We start from the raw sequence: 17829 nt of genomic DNA, 5'->3' as shown, positions 1-17829 counted from the left end.
GTAGCATGAGGCCCATTGGGCAGGAGCCCATCTCCTGTTTCTGTAGCATGAGGCAGCTTAATAAACAGAATTACAGTTTGGTGTGACCATACCCTACTAAGTTCACCATCAAATCGGCAGTGAGGGACAAAGTACTCAACCCCAGTCCAATATTTACACAAGTACACTTTTCCTACACATCAGTTGCAATGTTAAGTGGTCAAATGTGTGCAGTTTCATAGCATATCAAGCAAGACTCATTAGAATGAATACAACACTAACTAATCTGTAAAATTACAGCCTCATCCTTAGATTAGGGGAAATGAGCCCATAGGCAACTAGGAGCTACTGTACCAGCACTTGGCAAAATATCTTTAGGAATCATTTCACAGACATGGGACCACTCCAAAGTTAGACAAAATTACCCAAGTAGTATGACAAATTACTTTATTAGAAAACACATTTAAGAACAACTTCAAACGGACCAAACATTTAAAACAGTAACAGTACAGGCGTTCTCCAGGGCTGCTCAGTGGCGGCGGGAGCCTGATGCTTTAGGCAGACGTGACACTCGCTCCTCCTCCACAGCAGCCTGCAGAGCCTCCACAGCAGCTACATGGTGACAGGAAAACAATGATGAAATAATCATACCTTGCTAAACTACAGCATCAAAAGTAGCAGATCTGCAAGCTCGAAACGCAGCACAGACGTGTTGCATGCCGATCTACTACTTTGCCATCTTTTTTACATTTGAATCCTGTTTGACACATTTCTAGGGGTGCGTTCGGAAATAATGCACCGGAGCGCACTTGCCTATTAGTTTGCATTGCACAGTGCGCCATTTCCAAATGTGCCCTAGGTTCCCACCGGACAGAGACATGTCAGTGACACTGCAGGGTTCCCTTCTGATTTTGGTGAACGCCCAGTCCTACCATATACTTCCTACCATATACTTCCTACTTCAGCAAACAATCACTGCTGTCAAGATAGAAACCTAAATGGCCAAAATTGTTACCTTCAGGACAAGGTATAACATTAAAAAATAAACTGTTCCAAGGAGTCAATATAGGTCACAAGCTCTACTTTTTATAAGACCAACTGACAAAAACAAGAGTATTTAAATGACATGATCACAATGCTATACATACTTTGCTACTTTTGCATGTTCTATGACCAGGCATTAATTCCCCCATAAAACAGAAGTTGAAATATGGATTCTGATCCTGGATATGATTATGCCCTCACTAGCCTATTCATGAGAAAACATATTGGCAATTTGGCCGTCACCATGGCTTGTATATGCAATGCTTTTGGTCACAAGAAGTATCATGACACTCAATCTAAAGAGTGTAATAAATAACTCCAACCTTGCAGACTGCTGGAATATTCCTGCACACGTCGCGAGTAGTCCAGCAGATCAGGGAGGGCAACCGCCACGTCATATGAGATGTGCTTCATTGGTTCAAGAACCTCACTGGCTCTCTGAGACACTTCACTAACTCTCTGGAAAACAATCAAATCAAGATGTAATTTTAGGAACCATATGCATCCCTCTCCTGGACATATAACGATTGATAACATTGGCAAAAATTGCGTTATGAGCTTAGCTATTTTGGGAGAGAATTGGTAATGGAAAAGAGGGGGCAAAGTATACCCAGGTCACCCAACACATGTATATAGAATTTAAGTGGCCAAATTCCAATAACGCAGCTATGACTTGAAGGCTGAAGCGTCAAACACCAAGCCAGAAACTGTCTCAAAAAGTAACAAGGACATGTTATTAGTCAAGTGAAATTCTACCTGTATCTCGCCCTGGACCTTGTCCTCTAGCTCAGTCACCAGGGCGTAGGGGTCAGACTGGATCGAGTCCTGCAGAGGAAAACAATCAATGAAATGCCAGAGACTAGTATGACTTATTATTTCAGTCAGGATATTTGGGAGCCGTGTCCAATCTGACCTCCTCCTCCCCTTCCTCCTCCTCCTCCTCTTCCTCCTCCGATGAGCTGCTGTCTATGGGTTTTGCTGCCTTGGCAGGACGCGGGGCCTTGGGACCGTTCAACTCCTTCACCCTAATAGAAATGACAAGAAAACCCAATCAAGGTGACTTGTATCTGTATGCATGGCCATTCTGTGTATATGCATGGTAAGGGTCAGGTGTAACGACACGCATTACAATACATGGTTGATGACAATGATTTTAAAATCCACAGTAACAAAGAAATTAAATCCGTGTGGATAGTGCAGTTCTCTTTTAACCCATTTAGCTCGCGGATTCAAAGATATAGGCTGCACCAGGTCTAAATGGGTTAAGGGAAACATTATGGATATACATAAGTAAACAGTGGTTCTCTTGCATACATGGACATTGTATTTGAAGTAACACATATGGACAAACCCACACCGTGACATGAACAAATACACATTTATCGATAGACCAAGTGTAGCGATATTGAAAAGTAATTAAACCCCTTTTCTTAAAATTGCTAAATACAATGCACACATTAGTATTGATCAATAATTGATTTATTTGCATTGCAAAATGATTTGATACAAAGTCAAACGATATTTACATAGATTTGTTGATGCAGTACCTAATGTATTTACATTGTGAAGCCGTTTATTCGAGTGACACTCTTGACACCTGTGTGGAATGGAAATTGTCTGAGCGGTTCTCCAAAACCATCTCGTTGGACTGCACTAGTCCAAATAAACTGAAGAGAGAATTCTTCAGTGTAAATACCATTTTCTAATTTTACAGAGTCGATTCTATACACAGTAAATACTAACTAAGTGGAAGAAATGATCTGGAGAATATTTAACATTATTGAGTTTGCGGTGTACCAATTTCCAGTCCCACTCTGAGTGGACAGAGAAACTCAAGGTCCAGGGACCCTCAGGGTTTCTAGAAAGGTTCCAAACAGGTCCAGAACAAACTCTGTTAAGTGTACAAATGGGGACCACAGGTGTAGTTTCATGAAATAAACGTCTACCTGTCCGCATAGCGCAGCGTATTCATGGTGTAGTCACATGAAGCCATGCCTGGAGCGCACAGTGCAATCTGGCGAGAAGGAGGAAAGGTGCAGGTACGTTAATATTCATGGTTAACCAACTGAGCACCAGTCATTTGCATGGTTTTAAAGCATTTTTCATCCGTCAGGTCTTTTTACTCTTCTCCAATCTGTTGGCAGCAAAAAAACTCAAATACCAGTGTATTTGCAATTTTGTAGGTTGTGGGCACTTCCAAGTAGAGAAGTCCTAGGCCAACAGAATTGCTAGCCTATGGTGCTTTATAGAGCCTATACAAAACTTCTAGCCAGGAGACCGGAGTCATTTCTAGCATACATTTTATTGCCGATACTAATCGACAGTCATCATTTGCAAAAACAAAGTGGCACCGATTCCTTTGTCTGCCTATAGTACAAATAAGTCTGTTTATGCAAATATATTTCCATTTTCTATAAATAACAAAGTAGGAACTAACAAAGTGACCTTTTTTTTTTTTTTGTCGAGTAAACTGCAGTAGGAGAAATGGTGCAACTGTCAATCAATGCAAAAGGCAACCTTCAGTCAGTATGACTGACATGCATCTAAATATTTAAAACCCATTGATTTATTCCGAAACACGCTGGAAGCCAGTAGGCATTTTAATGGTTCCATGTTTGTATACATACCATGCAGGTCCTGGACTTCTCACCAATGAAGGAGTCTCTGAGTACCTTCGTCAAGGTGCTCAGTCTGAACGGCACATGGTCCCCGTTCCTCCCCAAGGAGCGAATGCATTCCTGTGGGAGTGAGAGAAACACTATTCATTAAGAGCCCAGAGTACAAATTACAATAAATAAGAGTGCATGTGTAACCAATATATATTGAGCATCAACATTTTGAAGTGCATTTTAGAATTCAGTCCATTTTGCAGCTCATGGATTCGTGTAATATCCGATCACTGCCTCTAGATGTCACTAAAGGACCTCAGAGATATGTCAGCTTTAACTCAGCATCTAAAACCGTAAGGTGGCAAGAAAGAACTTCTGGGAACTCAGATCAGAGCAAGTCATGTCCTGCATTTTATTTTATTTTTTCAAGTGCATTTTTGATGCCATACCTTTGTACCGAAGTAAAATAGCGTTGGCTAGGTATGTTGCATATTTAGATTATTAATCTGCTTTAGTTAACATGAATGTTATTTATAGAGTAGAAGTAAAATATTCATATAATTTCCAAAACTGTCACTTCTCAGTCAGCATTCAAACTCTGTAACAAAGCAGCAGATCTACACACTCACAATGCGGTTTAGATGCTTGTGTGATGAGTTAAAAAAAAAAATAATAATATGGAGATAAGGTTTCTGCCCTTTCCTTCCACCACTGCAACTTCAGAGACAAGTGTGCAGCCATTCTTAATACCATAGACATAAAGGTAGACGCCCTTTCTCAAGAGAGGGCAAAACTTTCCCAAGATTCCTTGCGAAGCACCGTGGAAGCATGAGCGTGCGTCACAGAGCACATGTTCGGGTCTGATAAGGCCCGGAAAATATGTGCTGCGATTGGCCAGTAATCACTCGAGTGGCAGTGTGACGTAACGTGCCTTCCACACTTCTGTGTACTTCCTGCCCCAGGGCAAGGACTGTATAAAGAGGACAGGAAGCGAAGACTGTACGGGTGCCACCATGTTGCTCCATGGAAGGAAAGAAACATGCGCAGTTGAGACCAGGAAGTTGGACATGCATATGGCACAAATGGCCCAGCAGATGGCGTGAGGTGACTAAAGACCTTGCTGAATGTAGGGACGCTTGTATCTCACTCTTCTGCCAGCCTATATGCTGAAGCCAGCTTGGCTCAGTGCTCACCATGAACGGACTGACTGAGACAGCCGTGTCATGATCAGTGCAACTATAATATCTATATAATTTTATGTAATACAGTGGTTTTCAAACCTTTTTGTATCAAGTCCCATTATTTATTGGGCATTTTATCCATATGGACCACCATTTTTTTATGAGATGTAGCCTCTCAGACCCAAAACTTTTTCATTTAATAAGATCTTGACCACAATCTCTCCATGTACGATCATCAATACAGCATGTGTATTGATGATGGTAGCCTACTTAAGGAGAGACAACAGGCAAAAGTTGATCAAAATAACAATTATTCTACATTCTCTTGTGTAGACTTATTATGCAGATCTTAATAATTGAACTCTTGAGAGTTTAAAATGAAACCAAATGGACGGGTTACGCTCTCAAGAGTTAAAGATCTATAAGAGTCCATTTGGTTACCAAGCTGGAGACTACCTAGCTGAAACCCCCTCAAGGGTGCTGGTGGTCCCCAGACCAGGTTGAAAACCACTGTATTACATAAAATTATATAGATATTATAGTTGCACTGATCATGACACGGCTGTCTCAGTCAGTCCGTTCATGGTGAGCACTGAGCCAAGCTGGCTTCAGCATATAGGCTGGCAGAAGAGTGAGATACAAGCGTCCCTACATTCAGCAAGGTCTTTAGTCACCTCACGCCATCTGCTGGGCCATATGCATGTCCAACTTCCTGGTCTCAACTGCGCATGTTTCTTTCCTTCCATGGAGCAACATGGTAGCACCCGTACAGTCTTCGCTTCCTGTCCTCTTTATACAGTCCTTGCCCCAGGGTAAATTATTCTGCCCCTCCTTCAACACACATCGCTCCAACGAACTTCAGCGGCCAATGAGGCATCCATTTTTATATCTATGCTTAACCCATTCTGACCTGAGATCAGATTCATACGAGGTTTCCGCCGGACACACTGGTCTCATGAACCCATTCTGACCCGAGATCAGATTCTAAAAAATGTCAGTCGTTCTTCGATTTAAAAAAAAATAGCAGACCTACAAGCTCGTATCGCGCCACTCGGTGGCGCGATATGAGCTTGTAGATCTGCCATTTTTAACCCATTCTGACCGGGCACCCGTTTTGGTGTCGGCATCATGTTATGCTTTAGCTATTTAAAAATAGCAGATCTACAAGCTCATATCGCGCCACCGAGTGGCGCGATACGAGCTTGTAGGTCTGCTATTTTTTGAAAAATCGAACGACTGACATTTTTAGAATCTGATCTCAGGTCAGAATGGGTTCATCAGACCAGTGTGTGTCCGGCGGAAACCTCGTATGAATCTGATCTCAGGTCAGAATGGGTTAAATAGCTAAAGCATGACATGATGCCGACACCAAAATGGGTGCCCGTTCAGAATGGGCCAATACCTTCAGGGCCAGCAGGCTGCGGTTGATCTCATTGGTTTCCACCATTGTGGCGCGGTCGTTGCTGGTGACGTCCGAGCCCCGCTCGTTCCCAGCCAGGTCGATCAGAGAGAACTTCCCGTGCAAGGTCCGTGCGCGGTTGTTGCATCGCAGGACAATCTGGAGGATGGCGTGGGAGCGGGACGAGTTGGCATTCGCAGAAGTCTGGCCAGACGTCCTATAGGAGTGACAGAAGAGAACAGTTTGTAGGACAGTGTGTCTGTGTCGGCTTAGCTTTTACCCATTATTTTTCTAACTTTAGCTGTTGAAAAATAGCCATTTTTGAGAAAAAAAAAAGAAAGAAATCTGGGGAAATATTTGAAAAATTCTCAGTGAACATTTTTAACTCAAATATTTGCTTCTGGGGTGCCTGGAAAATATATATTTTCAGATGGGGGTCTGCGGCCAAATACAGATAATTCAGTTGGTCCTTGACATGAAAAGGTTTGAGCACCAGTGCACCGATACATTTTCAGAAAACTGTCAGGATTTGGAAGACATTTTGTAGACTATGGTCTCAGGTCTTAATGGGTTAAAAATGTAGATTCGCCATTGTTGAAAACAAAGCCTTCACAAACATGGGTGACATTGTTCAGCATTAATATACTGTAGCCTACCTGCAAGCACTGCCGACTTCTATGATCTTGATGACGTCCTCCGCTGCAGAGACACCCACTTCCTGCAGGCCGACCACCTGCACCTGCTGCCGGTCATCCTCCAGAACACGCAGTTGGGTCTTGTCGTTCAATAAATCATAGACCTGAAATGACAAAACACTTTGTCATGTTGGTTCATTTGGTCCACACACCCCACCAATTAGAATAGATTACATGGCTTTGTTGAATGCTTTATTCTGATTGGCCAATCGGTGAATTCAGCGGTCTGTCATTTCTGATAACGTACTCCAATACAGACCAATGCCTAATCAAACCCTCAGAGCACCAGCTGCGCCCCGCTGATTTACTGCCGTTTCCAACATGACAGCCATGTAAACACAAACACACACAATGTCATTTGCAGCTAAACATTGCTCTCAAAAATGTCTGAAAATATTCAAGCGAGAAATAGACGAAGCAGTACCGAAAATAGATTCCATTTGATCAACTCACTTTCTCGTTTTCCGACTTTGTCGTTTTGCTCCAGCCCTGCAGCTAGGCAGGGAGTTCCAGCCAGATATTATCGCTTAGTCACTTCAATCTGCTATGTCATTATAGACAACACACTATTCAAGTGTTTTTAATACAACTTTTCTAAAAACAGATAACTGTACAAGCCAAGGGGTATCGACTATTTTTCCCCCTCCACACAAGTCCATAATATGATGTAGGACTTCAGGACCATTCCAGCCATATTCCATCCCTCTTTATAATTAGGGGTTGCACGATTATGACCGATATGATCCAATCTCAATTTGCAGGGTCATATCTGCCGATATTATACAGAGGAACACAATGGAAACAAACCTAGGCCCTAGGGCCCAAAGCCTGTATCCGTTTTCACAACTGAATTAATTTTTACTTAGATTTTACATCAAATTTGGTTAGGCTTTTGTTCTAGACTAGAGATACTAGAAACCAGATACGATACGAAGATTAGGTTGAAAATGTAAGATCGCTACACATTTGGGTACAACAGCACATGTTTATTAGATTAATAGTTTTCATACCTTGCCATTGTAGATCTCAAAGAAGGAGACGTATGGACAGAGATCCAAGTGGGCATACCTTCGGCTGGTAATTAGGCTGAACACATCGTGGGCTGTGTAAGGGACAACATTTTTTTTAAGTTGACCCATTTCTGCCCCATATAGCAGATCTACAAGCTCACAGCGCAATGTGAACGGTCAGTGATCTTCAGCTAAGAGAAACAGATTTTCAGTGAAGGTAGGGAACCCCATAATATACAGGATTAAGTGGTTTAACTAGCCTAGTGGGGGTCACATGAATTAAAGCAATAATAAAATCCAATTACTGAAAGATGTTGCTAGGTCCAAGTCCTAGTGTGATTGGTTTGTGAATTAGCACAGTTTCATAAACAATTAGCATAATTATGTTTTGTTAGCCTGCCATAGCCAACCAGGCTTTAACCTTTGCTTACATATCTGAGCTCATTAGGATTTTCTGGAACATTGACGTTGCATTTATTGCAAGTTTTAATGCAAAATAATTAATAACCAGCAATGAGCCATCTACAAGCATACAATGTGTGGTGCCGCGATGCATTTTATGCTTGACTGCGACCCTTAATCCATGAGGTAGCCATTTTTAAGACTACATGGTTTTTGGTATGGAAATTGTATGAGTATGGCTTACCTGCCAAGGCATAGATGCCTTTAGTGCTGTTCTGGCGCTTCCCAGAGAAGTCACCTCCCATGGTCTGGAAATAAGTAAAGTGACATACCATAAGCACATGGTACATTTTAACTACTGCATTAGTAGGCTCAGATTCAACCCATAGTGCATCAAATGTGTGATCTTGTGTTCTCCGGCACTATGAACAGACTGCACTCTTACATGAGTCTTTCCACTGCCCGTTTGTCCATACGCAAAGCAAGTTGCCATGGCACCATCAAAGATCGACTGGACCAGGGGTTTGGCTGTGAACCTATGGGGGGGGGGGGATATAATTAATACTGTCCTTTTAACCACTTCTGCAAATGTTGGCCCAGAACAGGGATGCCATGTTTCCAGTGGTTATTTGCAGTCTAAAAACCAATGACATGTAGGGAAATGGGTCCCACAAAGCACGTTGGGGTTTGAGAAGCACTGGAGTAAAGAAATAGGCCATAGGATTACCTGTAGACCATGTCATTGGTGGCGTTCTCATCGAAGGAGTAATCAAAGTGAAACTCCTGATTCTCCAGGTACTTTGTGAGGTCCACCTTGGTCTTGGGTTCGTGGACCAGCACAGTTCCATTGCCGGGCACAGACACTACATCAATCTCCCTTCTAGCCAGTTCTGGGAATATGACAGATCAGGGAAAATAAATAATCAGCCGTCAAGTGAAAACCTCATGTTGCAGTAACATTTGTTAAGTACTCATTTAAAGTCATACTGTATGGATTGGAACATGCATTTTAGTGTACTAGTCTGTTTTGGCAACACCTCAAGGCTCCGCTGTCATTAGTGTTTGATTTGGTTCTACCTCTGATAAAAAGGAATGCTGCAGGGTTCCTCTCATAGGAACAAAGTATAGGATGCAAGTGGAAAAGGTCAGAAACATGGGATCACCGAGATGACCAACACAGATGTAGTACATTTAGTGGTGTACTACTAAATGTAATTCCATGCAAAACTGATGACAGGTTTTGATAACATGTTTCTTCTTTAAACATTGTTGAATGGCCCGCTTACCTTTATTGTTAAACGGCCGCTTGCGTATGCACACGCATAACTTTTGATCTTCTACCTGTACAAAGAAATAAAGATCAGAATTGAGAAACTGAGATCAGTGATAAGCCATCAAATATGTGCTAAGCTGACATACTAGGTCGTAGGTAGGGCTACAAAATATGGAAAATAACCATTACAATTCAGGTTATGTTTTTTCCTTCTTTTAGACCCAGTCGCACACCTGGGTTCCATGTGAGCAGCAAACCGGATCACATCGCCAGAATATTTAACACCGTTAATGCACGTTTCGCCAATATCTTGCAGCCCTAATAAGTACAACTCCCATTAGTGATTCTGGGTGAATGCTACAATCATCCATATACACGTTACAAAATTGATACAGCATGCACCCATTGAGCAAGAAAATATAACAAAGTTAACATCTTACTTCATCCATAGGTTTGGGAGGGTTCATGTCCAGGGTCTCTCTGAACTCCTCGATCATTTCATAAAACTTCTGGTGGGGCCGGGACTGGGAGACCTCTCCAAACTGCAGGAAACAAATGGGAATTAAACCAAAGGACAAATAGAGTCTACCAGCACGCCTCAGCCTAAATCTGCCAGTCCAGTGAGTGACAATAGTTGCAGAAGGCATAGACACTGGACCAGCTACTTTCACCTGCAACTACTGTGGTTAAATAAATATATACAAAACACAGTTGACTGCAACCATGTCTACATAATATACAAACTAACTTTCATAATTGTTTGCCTTTGCATACGCCTGTAAGGCCATTATGGCTAGGGAAAGTGCATGAACATAGTTGATGTAATTATTTATTTTGCTACTGAATGGCTGGACAATGGAAATTAAGAGTTTACATAGTACATGCATAATTTATTTATGATGCATCTTGTATTATTAAGGTTATTGTATTTGTAGTGGTCAATTTGAATTGGGGTGGGGAGGGGGGAGGGGGTCATGAGACATAGCCAAAGCATTTCCGGGGGTCCCTGGCCCAAAACGTTGAGAACTCCTGCCTTAGACTATTAACTGGATTCCTAGGCAATTTGTCTCACCTTCCCCCTCTTCATTTGAGCATCAGGGGGCTTCACAACACCAGACATCCTTTTGTTGGGCTTGATTTTATCCTTTGGAGCCATGGATGGTCTTGGGCCTGTGTACAGAATATGCAACATTACGGTCAGTAAAAGAAAAGAAAAAACAAGTCTAGTCCTGTTAACCCATTCTGACCGGGCACCCATTTTGGTGTTGGCATCATGTTATGCTTTAGCTATTGAAAAATAGCAGATCTACAAGCTCATATCGCACCACCGAGTGGCACGATACGAGCTTGTAGGTCTGCTATTTTTGAAAAATCGAAGACACTTTTAGAATCTGATCTCAGGTCAGAATGGGTTAAAGAAACATTTTCTTGTTTAACACAATGTAAAACATTGTTTTATAGTGTCAGTTGTAGTTCAGCGAATATGATTCCACCCCCCAATCCTGACCTTTGACCATGTTGTTTACAATGTCCTGGGCCTCATCGTTCTCCTTTGCCTCCTCACGGTGACGATTATTGGCGCCTGCATCCTTCCTCACCTTTTTGGTGGCTACCAAGGAGAGAGAGAGAGAGATAAGAGTTAGTTATAAATATACAGATGCATGCATGTTAGTCTTATGTAGCCAGATCAGGGGTGAAGTGAATACCAACCAGTTGAGGGGAGGGCAAATGGAGGAGTTGGCTCTACGAATGTGGGTTGAAGTGGCGCCACAAACATGCATGTTTGCCTTGTCGAAGCCCTGGAAACTAAAGAAGTGAAATGTAAGTCAAACAGGAACCCAAGTTGTGATGGTAATGATTGAACTTTAAAATAATCTCCTTTTCCACATTGTGTAAAGTAAACTAAAGCATGCACTTTACTTGGGGAGAGAAACAAAGACTTGGGGTTTCTGAGCCACACAGCAAAAGCAGTTTGCAAAAGACAACTGCAAAGGTAGGTAGGCAGTCTACAGTAAGTGTCATCAGAATGTCAGAGCTCCATCACAGATTTAACAGTCTGGTTAAATCGGCAGGGCTGCCCTTAAAGACTGACATGCACCCCCACCGAAAAGTGAAAGGCTAAGCTCAGCAGGTATTAAAATCATCTACAAGACTGAAACGAAAAGCACATTAAATCACATTTAAAAGCATATTAAATCCCATTTGGTGATTATTACATTATCAATTGAAGACAGCATTTCGTGGGGTTGCCTATAAGGGAACATGCATAAAGTCATTGCATAGTCAGATGTGATTAACTGTTTTCACATTAAAATATCTAAACAAAATGTATTATAATTAGCTTATGGGCAACTGTTCCATTTTCATTTGCAATATCACATGTTGATTAAGGTGCATTGTCCTTGCATTGTCTTAAATAATAATTTAAAAAAAATCTACACATGTCCCATGAGATGGGACATGCGTAAAACCATTAAATTACGATTTCATTTCACCCCTTCCTTAACCTGTAACGATTCAACTGTTCAGATATGATCATCAGCTACACAATGACTTTACAGGCAACATAATCCCAAAACACCCATTCATGACCTTATGGAGAATAAGTGATTGTGATTATGTGATCGTCAGCTTTACAAAGAGAAACATGTATAGCATGCCAACCTGTCTGTTCAGCCACAACGGCTGCTGGAACAGTGGCTTTCGAAAGAAATTGTTGGGAGAAAACAGTCAATATATACAAATGCCAAAATGGACATGAATCAGAAGTGTAGTGAAAACCAATTTACATACCAGTTGGAGGAGCAGGAATCCTGGACGAGCGCAGGCGGCTAAGGTATTTCTGCAAAGGGAAAGAAAAGAGACAGGTGTACAGTTATCATGACAGACATGACACTATGAGCTCATGCAACAAGCCATATCACTCATATTGCTCATGATAAGTTTCTTCTGTGTTTCATAGGAGCGATTTACCAGAACACCATTAGGCAGTTTTTTTCCCCCAGCAAACAATTTCGATGTTTTAGATTAAGTACAATGGATTCCATTACAGCATGCCAAATTTCCAGTAATAGAAAGCATTGAGTTCTTATTAGATTAGATTCATCATCCATTTATGTCAATGGTAAGCAGGTTTTTGACGCGTCTAGTCCTCCGAGGCACAGTAGACAAAATGATTATGAACATTAGCAAGGACCAATTATATGAAGCTCACAATCATGCATGCAGTTTCATCTCCGGTTACAGACTCACTATGTGGATATTCCAAAAGGGGGGGGGGGACAAAACAAAAAGTACATATCAGTACAAACAAGGCTAGGGACATCTCCACTCTCCAGTGCAGGCCATCGATCAGTTTCACTTTAATGGAAAAGCCAAAGAAGCTTGATTGCATGGAAATCTTGTTCACACTTGCCTTGTCCATGGATGGAGTCTCTTTCACAACGAAAGAGGTGAGGTGAAGCAGCAGCTCCTTGTTGTTGGCGTTCAGGTCTTCAAAATCCACCTGTACACCACAGATGAACATGGGTAGAGGTTAGGCAGGGTTTCTGTGAAACATTTGTCAACCAAGGGTGAATACTTGTTGACCTGGCCGACTTAAAAAAATCCATAAACACCAGCTTTGACACTTGCCTCCTTCCTTTTGATTGCATTCCTCTCTGTCCACTCAACCATAACCGCACCTTTGGCTTCGTCCACAGACTTGACCACTGAAGAATGAACTCGGCCTAGTTGCATATAGATTCATGAAATGGGTATGAACATACATTTGTTAAAAAAAATGTATCAGAGATAGTCAACTGGATCACTCACTACAACATAGGGTTATCATGGCAATAATATTACAGTAGACCCAAAATCAGGAATATGCTCTTTATAATACCATGTCATATTCAATCATTGTTGGCCATGTCTTCAGTCCTTTTGTCCCTGGCTTATGCAAGGCTGTCATATACCCAAAGCCCTTTCAATAAACTCATACAAATCATGCCCCTATTCAAAATACACAGCTCAACCAGGGCATACTTGGACCATTACTAAAAAGAAAAGTCTGAATTATGCTCTTACAATTTATATGCATGATGTAACGCAGAAATAGTCATACGGCAAGTAAGCTCTGGCCAAGATATAAGTGCATTTTTAATAGGGGCAGTGGTTTGCATACATATAATTGAACCTGCTCTGGTCCATAGCCTACAGCTCTAGGAGTTGAAGTACTAGTACTCCTACGCGACCCCAATTGAATCATTGTTGATTGAGATAATCAGCTTCAGGTGTGAGACGTACGTAAGGGCTGAATACAAATAGCCGCTACAGAGGAAGGCATAGCTCAGAAGCTGAAACATTTGCCGAGTGAACAGTTGAAGAAAAGTAGAATAGGATAAATACTTATCCTATTTTAAAAAACCTTCCCATAATTACACAAAAAGACTAGTTAGCAATAACTGCAATGATTGTGGGAATATAGAGCAAAGAAATGACATGGACTGACCATCGCTCCTGCTTATGTTCACAGTCTGGCCGAGCAGACTCCCAATAATATGTGCCTCCATTTCTTCGAGGTAAGTAGTTCCGCCTGCGCCGAAAACACTGTAAAGTAACAGTCGTTAGCCGAACATTACTTTTTGCGAAATTAAACACAATGAACAACACTTTAGCCATTTAGCAGGGCCTTTATCCCGATCGACTTATCGGAATAAGCATGAACTCCTGTCAAAGTTCTCCACGTCGCATTGGAGTGCCGAGAGAACAACATCTAGTGGTGCCTCGAATAAACTAGACACCGCAGGCTAAACATTGCATTTGTCTAAACAACTGGCCATCTAAATAACATTAACATTTGGTCAAGAAAAGAAGAACAGCATTGGATCACCGTACTTACCACTAAAAAGAAGACTAATCGAGCGAACGCAGAGTATTTTATTTTTCAACAAAAACACACCACTGCACTGTTTGCCTGCGTTTCGTTTGAATCAAACCGTTGTCCGGTTGAGAACGGCTGCTGATTGGCTGCGTTCTGCTTCTTTGGTATTTTATCAGCACTTTGGAACACGTGATTGGCATAGAGTATTAGTGATTGGTCGAATGACAGGAAGTTGTCATGATCAGACTGATGACGATTGGCGTTTGGTTTGACTTGGGCAAATTCAATCAATATAATGATTGATTACTTAACAGTTTGCAGAAAAAAGCACAGGAATGTTAAACCCAAGAAAGCATACGGCTTGCTTCCATCCATTGGGGTATATGATATATATGAATACCCCCCCTTTCCCCTCACTGTATATGTATCTTTTCCCTTTTTGCTTCCTATATGATGAATTCCTGTTATGTTCTTTAGCTACATAGAAATGTCTATTTGTATGTCTCTAAATGTTTTGATGAATTGAACAATGTGGACCCTGTTGTAAACAAGTGTAATGCTTTATTGGGTCGTCCACTCACAGTTAACAGTCTTTGTATTGAGTTTGTGCTTGAAATGTACTGTAATTCTGCAAACTGTTAATAAATATTTCAATCAATCAATCAAAAATGATATTCAATTTGAAATTAGGCTATGTTACGTTATTAATTAATGATATAAAGACACACTGTTGCCCATGCAAACCACATAGTCCTACGGAATTAACTTGGATTTAGGATTTAATAGGCAAAATTATCAACATAAAGTATTGGTTTTGCAGTCCATGCAATGAAGCAGTAATTGTGCAATATCATGCTTCACCACACTGTGGTAGTGTCGGAACATATTTACACCATGGATGAATCATGAACTCCAAACACAAGCGCACGGTGCCGCAAGCCCGCAACCATCAGTCAGACGGAGACGGTCCACATGCTGAATATAATATCCTACGTTTTCCAGTGTGCATCATCTCAAACAGTATGTTTCTGGAGTGTTACTTTTACTTCATGTCTTCTGGAATTATATTTGCCCTGCTGTCAACTGTGGTAGTCGTAGACATCCAGCAGAGCATGAGGGGGCTCCCTATGCTCAGCCCAACAAACCAGAAGCAGTGCTACCCAAACAACGCTTTAGAAATGCACCATTTATCAATGATTTTACCATTTAAAATTAAACCAAATGGACATGGGTTTCATTTTACGCTCTCAAGAATTAAATTATTGTTAAATCTGTATTTCCTAATTTACAAGAAGTATATTAGATAATGTAGAAGAATTGTTATTATGATCAACATTTGCCTGTTATCTCTCTAATGGTACCAACATCAATACAGCATGGACAAAATCTTATCCAACAACAACAAAATATTCTTTAGTTTGGGGCCTGAGAGACTAAATCACATCAAACGGTGGTCTATGGCTCAAATGGCCAATAAATAATGCACCTTGTTATGAAAAGGGTTGAAACCCACTGGTGTACACTAGTATGTGGCTCATGGTCAGCTTACTTTCTTTCTACCTTACTTATTTACTTATACACAAAGCTTATGGTGTGTCTCTCAACCTGCTCCACAGGTACACGAGCTGATTGGAGACGCCGCTGGAGGGCTCATCATAAACTAGTTGTGAAGACGGCTCAAGGTAGGAACTTTGTTTTTTCCTTCTTTGCTGCTACTACTGCTGCTGCATGCTTGTGTTGTATGCTGTGTGCTTACTGTGTGATTCAAGCTGGTGTACTACCAGGGTATACTGTCATTTTGGGACCCAATGACTGGGTTGCAATTAAATACGTTCAGCAACTGTTTGTGGCTCTGGAATTGAACGCTGATGTGAATCTACAGTTTTGTATGTTGTGTTGTATCACTATCTGCCGTTGGAAGGTATGTGAGTAACTGCATGGGAACAGTATGTGTATGTGGGCGATTATTATGAGTGATCATTCACTCATAATAATCCTAGGAGTGAATTTGCTATTTCCTTTTGGTTCGAGCTAGAGGTTTTGGGCTTTGACATGAAAGCCAACAATTCCAAATGTCAATTTTCAATTGACTGATAAACAGTAGGTGGTGTGTTGTGGTTGCTGAGGTTCGAGTTATTGTGACTGACAGGGTGACTGTATGGTTCATGACATGGTAGCAAATAATTATTTATTTATTTATTTGGGTATCCCGTTTGGTCCAGGGAAAAATACAACAAATAATTGATGCATTCAAATGTGGCTGTATCCAACAAAAATATTGTGCCTTTGAAAACTATATATGTTTTTGTCCAGCTCATGAATGTAGCCTGTGATAGTGTGATTAGTGAGGACCATGAAGAGAAAATGAACCGCCTACAAAAATAAAAGTTACAAGTTACAGTTCTCTTGTATCATATCGTAACTACTTTTATTATTTCCCACCACGGAGTAACCTCGCAACAGACTATCCAGCATAGCTATATCCACCTCGGAGGACAGTCAAGCCGGGCAGTATCGGTAGGCCAATCAGAGGCAGGCGGGACGTTACCATGTCTATGCTCGGACACAAAAGAGGTGAAAGTGGTAGAGGTAAATCGAGGCAAATTGATGTTAGTTGGAGTTCAATCCAGCGGTAGCAATAACTTCGAATGGACCGATTACAGGACCCGCATCTGTAGAAACATGGGGAAGTGGGATTCATGACAAAACTCAGTGCATTCGACAGGCTGATAACCCAATGCGTATCGGACACTGGAAATAATTCTTCAGACAGCTTTGTTTGTAACCTTTTTCCCATCACATCACTAGTTAGTACAGTACACACATGCACGCAGACACGCACCCATGCATGCATCATGCATGCACGCACGCACGCACACACACACACACACACACACACACACACACACACACACACACACACACACACACACACACACACACACACACACACACACACACACACAGTAGGAAAACAAACCACAACAACAGTGACTGGGTCATCATAACACATGAATGACTAAAGACAGCTATTACTCATTCTCCTCTGACTCAGAGAGTAGTTATGAGTAGGGATGCACCGATCCAATACTCGTATCGGAGATCGGCGCCGATCCAGGCTAAAATTCTAGATCGGGTATCGGTGGCAAATGGGCCGATCCATTATCCGATCCGATCTGATCCGATAATTATGTGTAATTACAGTATGAAAACAACTCTACCTCCTCTGACACAGCAGTGTAGTATTGACAGTATAACATGTGGAATGCAGCCAGGCTAGCCTGCTCACACATTAACCTGGTCTAATTGTTGCACAGTTATTTAATAAATAATTCAGTGCATTTATATCTGTGTCTGTTACATTTTGTTTTAC

The 17829-nt window shown here is 41.4% G+C and overlaps 1 protein-coding gene and 3 long non-coding RNA genes across 4 annotated transcripts; all 4 read right to left on the bottom strand.

The window, feature by feature from the left end:
- Positions 1-493: 493 nt before the first annotated feature.
- Positions 494-1850, bottom strand: LOC310870770. The gene is made up of 3 exons (XR_014570264.1): positions 1780-1850; positions 1347-1482; positions 494-591 (listed from the first exon to the last, which is right to left on the bottom strand). It is a non-coding gene; the product is annotated as an uncharacterized lncRNA (long non-coding RNA).
- Positions 1851-1874: 24 nt separating this feature from the next.
- Positions 1875-11199, bottom strand: kif2c (kinesin family member 2C). The gene is made up of 13 exons (XM_083782074.1): positions 11100-11199; positions 10665-10762; positions 10033-10134; positions 9606-9660; positions 9047-9209; positions 8765-8855; positions 8564-8627; positions 7918-8009; positions 6869-7011; positions 6216-6429; positions 3651-3761; positions 2970-3037; positions 1875-2048 (listed from the first exon to the last, which is right to left on the bottom strand). The coding sequence occupies exons 1-13, from the start codon at positions 11107-11109 to the stop codon at positions 1901-1903; spliced, it is 1359 nt and encodes a 452-aa protein (XP_083638200.1). The 5' UTR covers positions 11110-11199; the 3' UTR covers positions 1875-1900.
- Positions 11200-11321: 122 nt separating this feature from the next.
- On the bottom strand, positions 11322-12512 carry LOC310870374. Its single transcript, XR_014570231.1, has 3 exons — positions 12386-12512; positions 12257-12292; positions 11322-11398 (listed from the first exon to the last, which is right to left on the bottom strand). It is a non-coding gene; the product is annotated as an uncharacterized lncRNA (long non-coding RNA).
- A 495-nt stretch (positions 12513-13007) lies between these two features.
- On the bottom strand, positions 13008-14576 carry LOC310870373. Its single transcript, XR_014570230.1, has 4 exons — positions 14475-14576; positions 14085-14182; positions 13226-13320; positions 13008-13097 (listed from the first exon to the last, which is right to left on the bottom strand). It is a non-coding gene; the product is annotated as an uncharacterized lncRNA (long non-coding RNA).
- Positions 14577-17829: the final 3253 nt, after the last annotated feature.

The sequence above is a fragment of the Protomyctophum parallelum genome (genome assembly GCF_964188405.1).
Source record: "Protomyctophum parallelum genome assembly, chromosome: 14".
Taxonomy (NCBI): Eukaryota; Metazoa; Chordata; class Actinopteri; order Myctophiformes; family Myctophidae; genus Protomyctophum; species Protomyctophum parallelum.
Note: the sequence above shows the minus strand (reverse complement) of the source record. Positions and strands in the feature narration are given on the sequence as shown.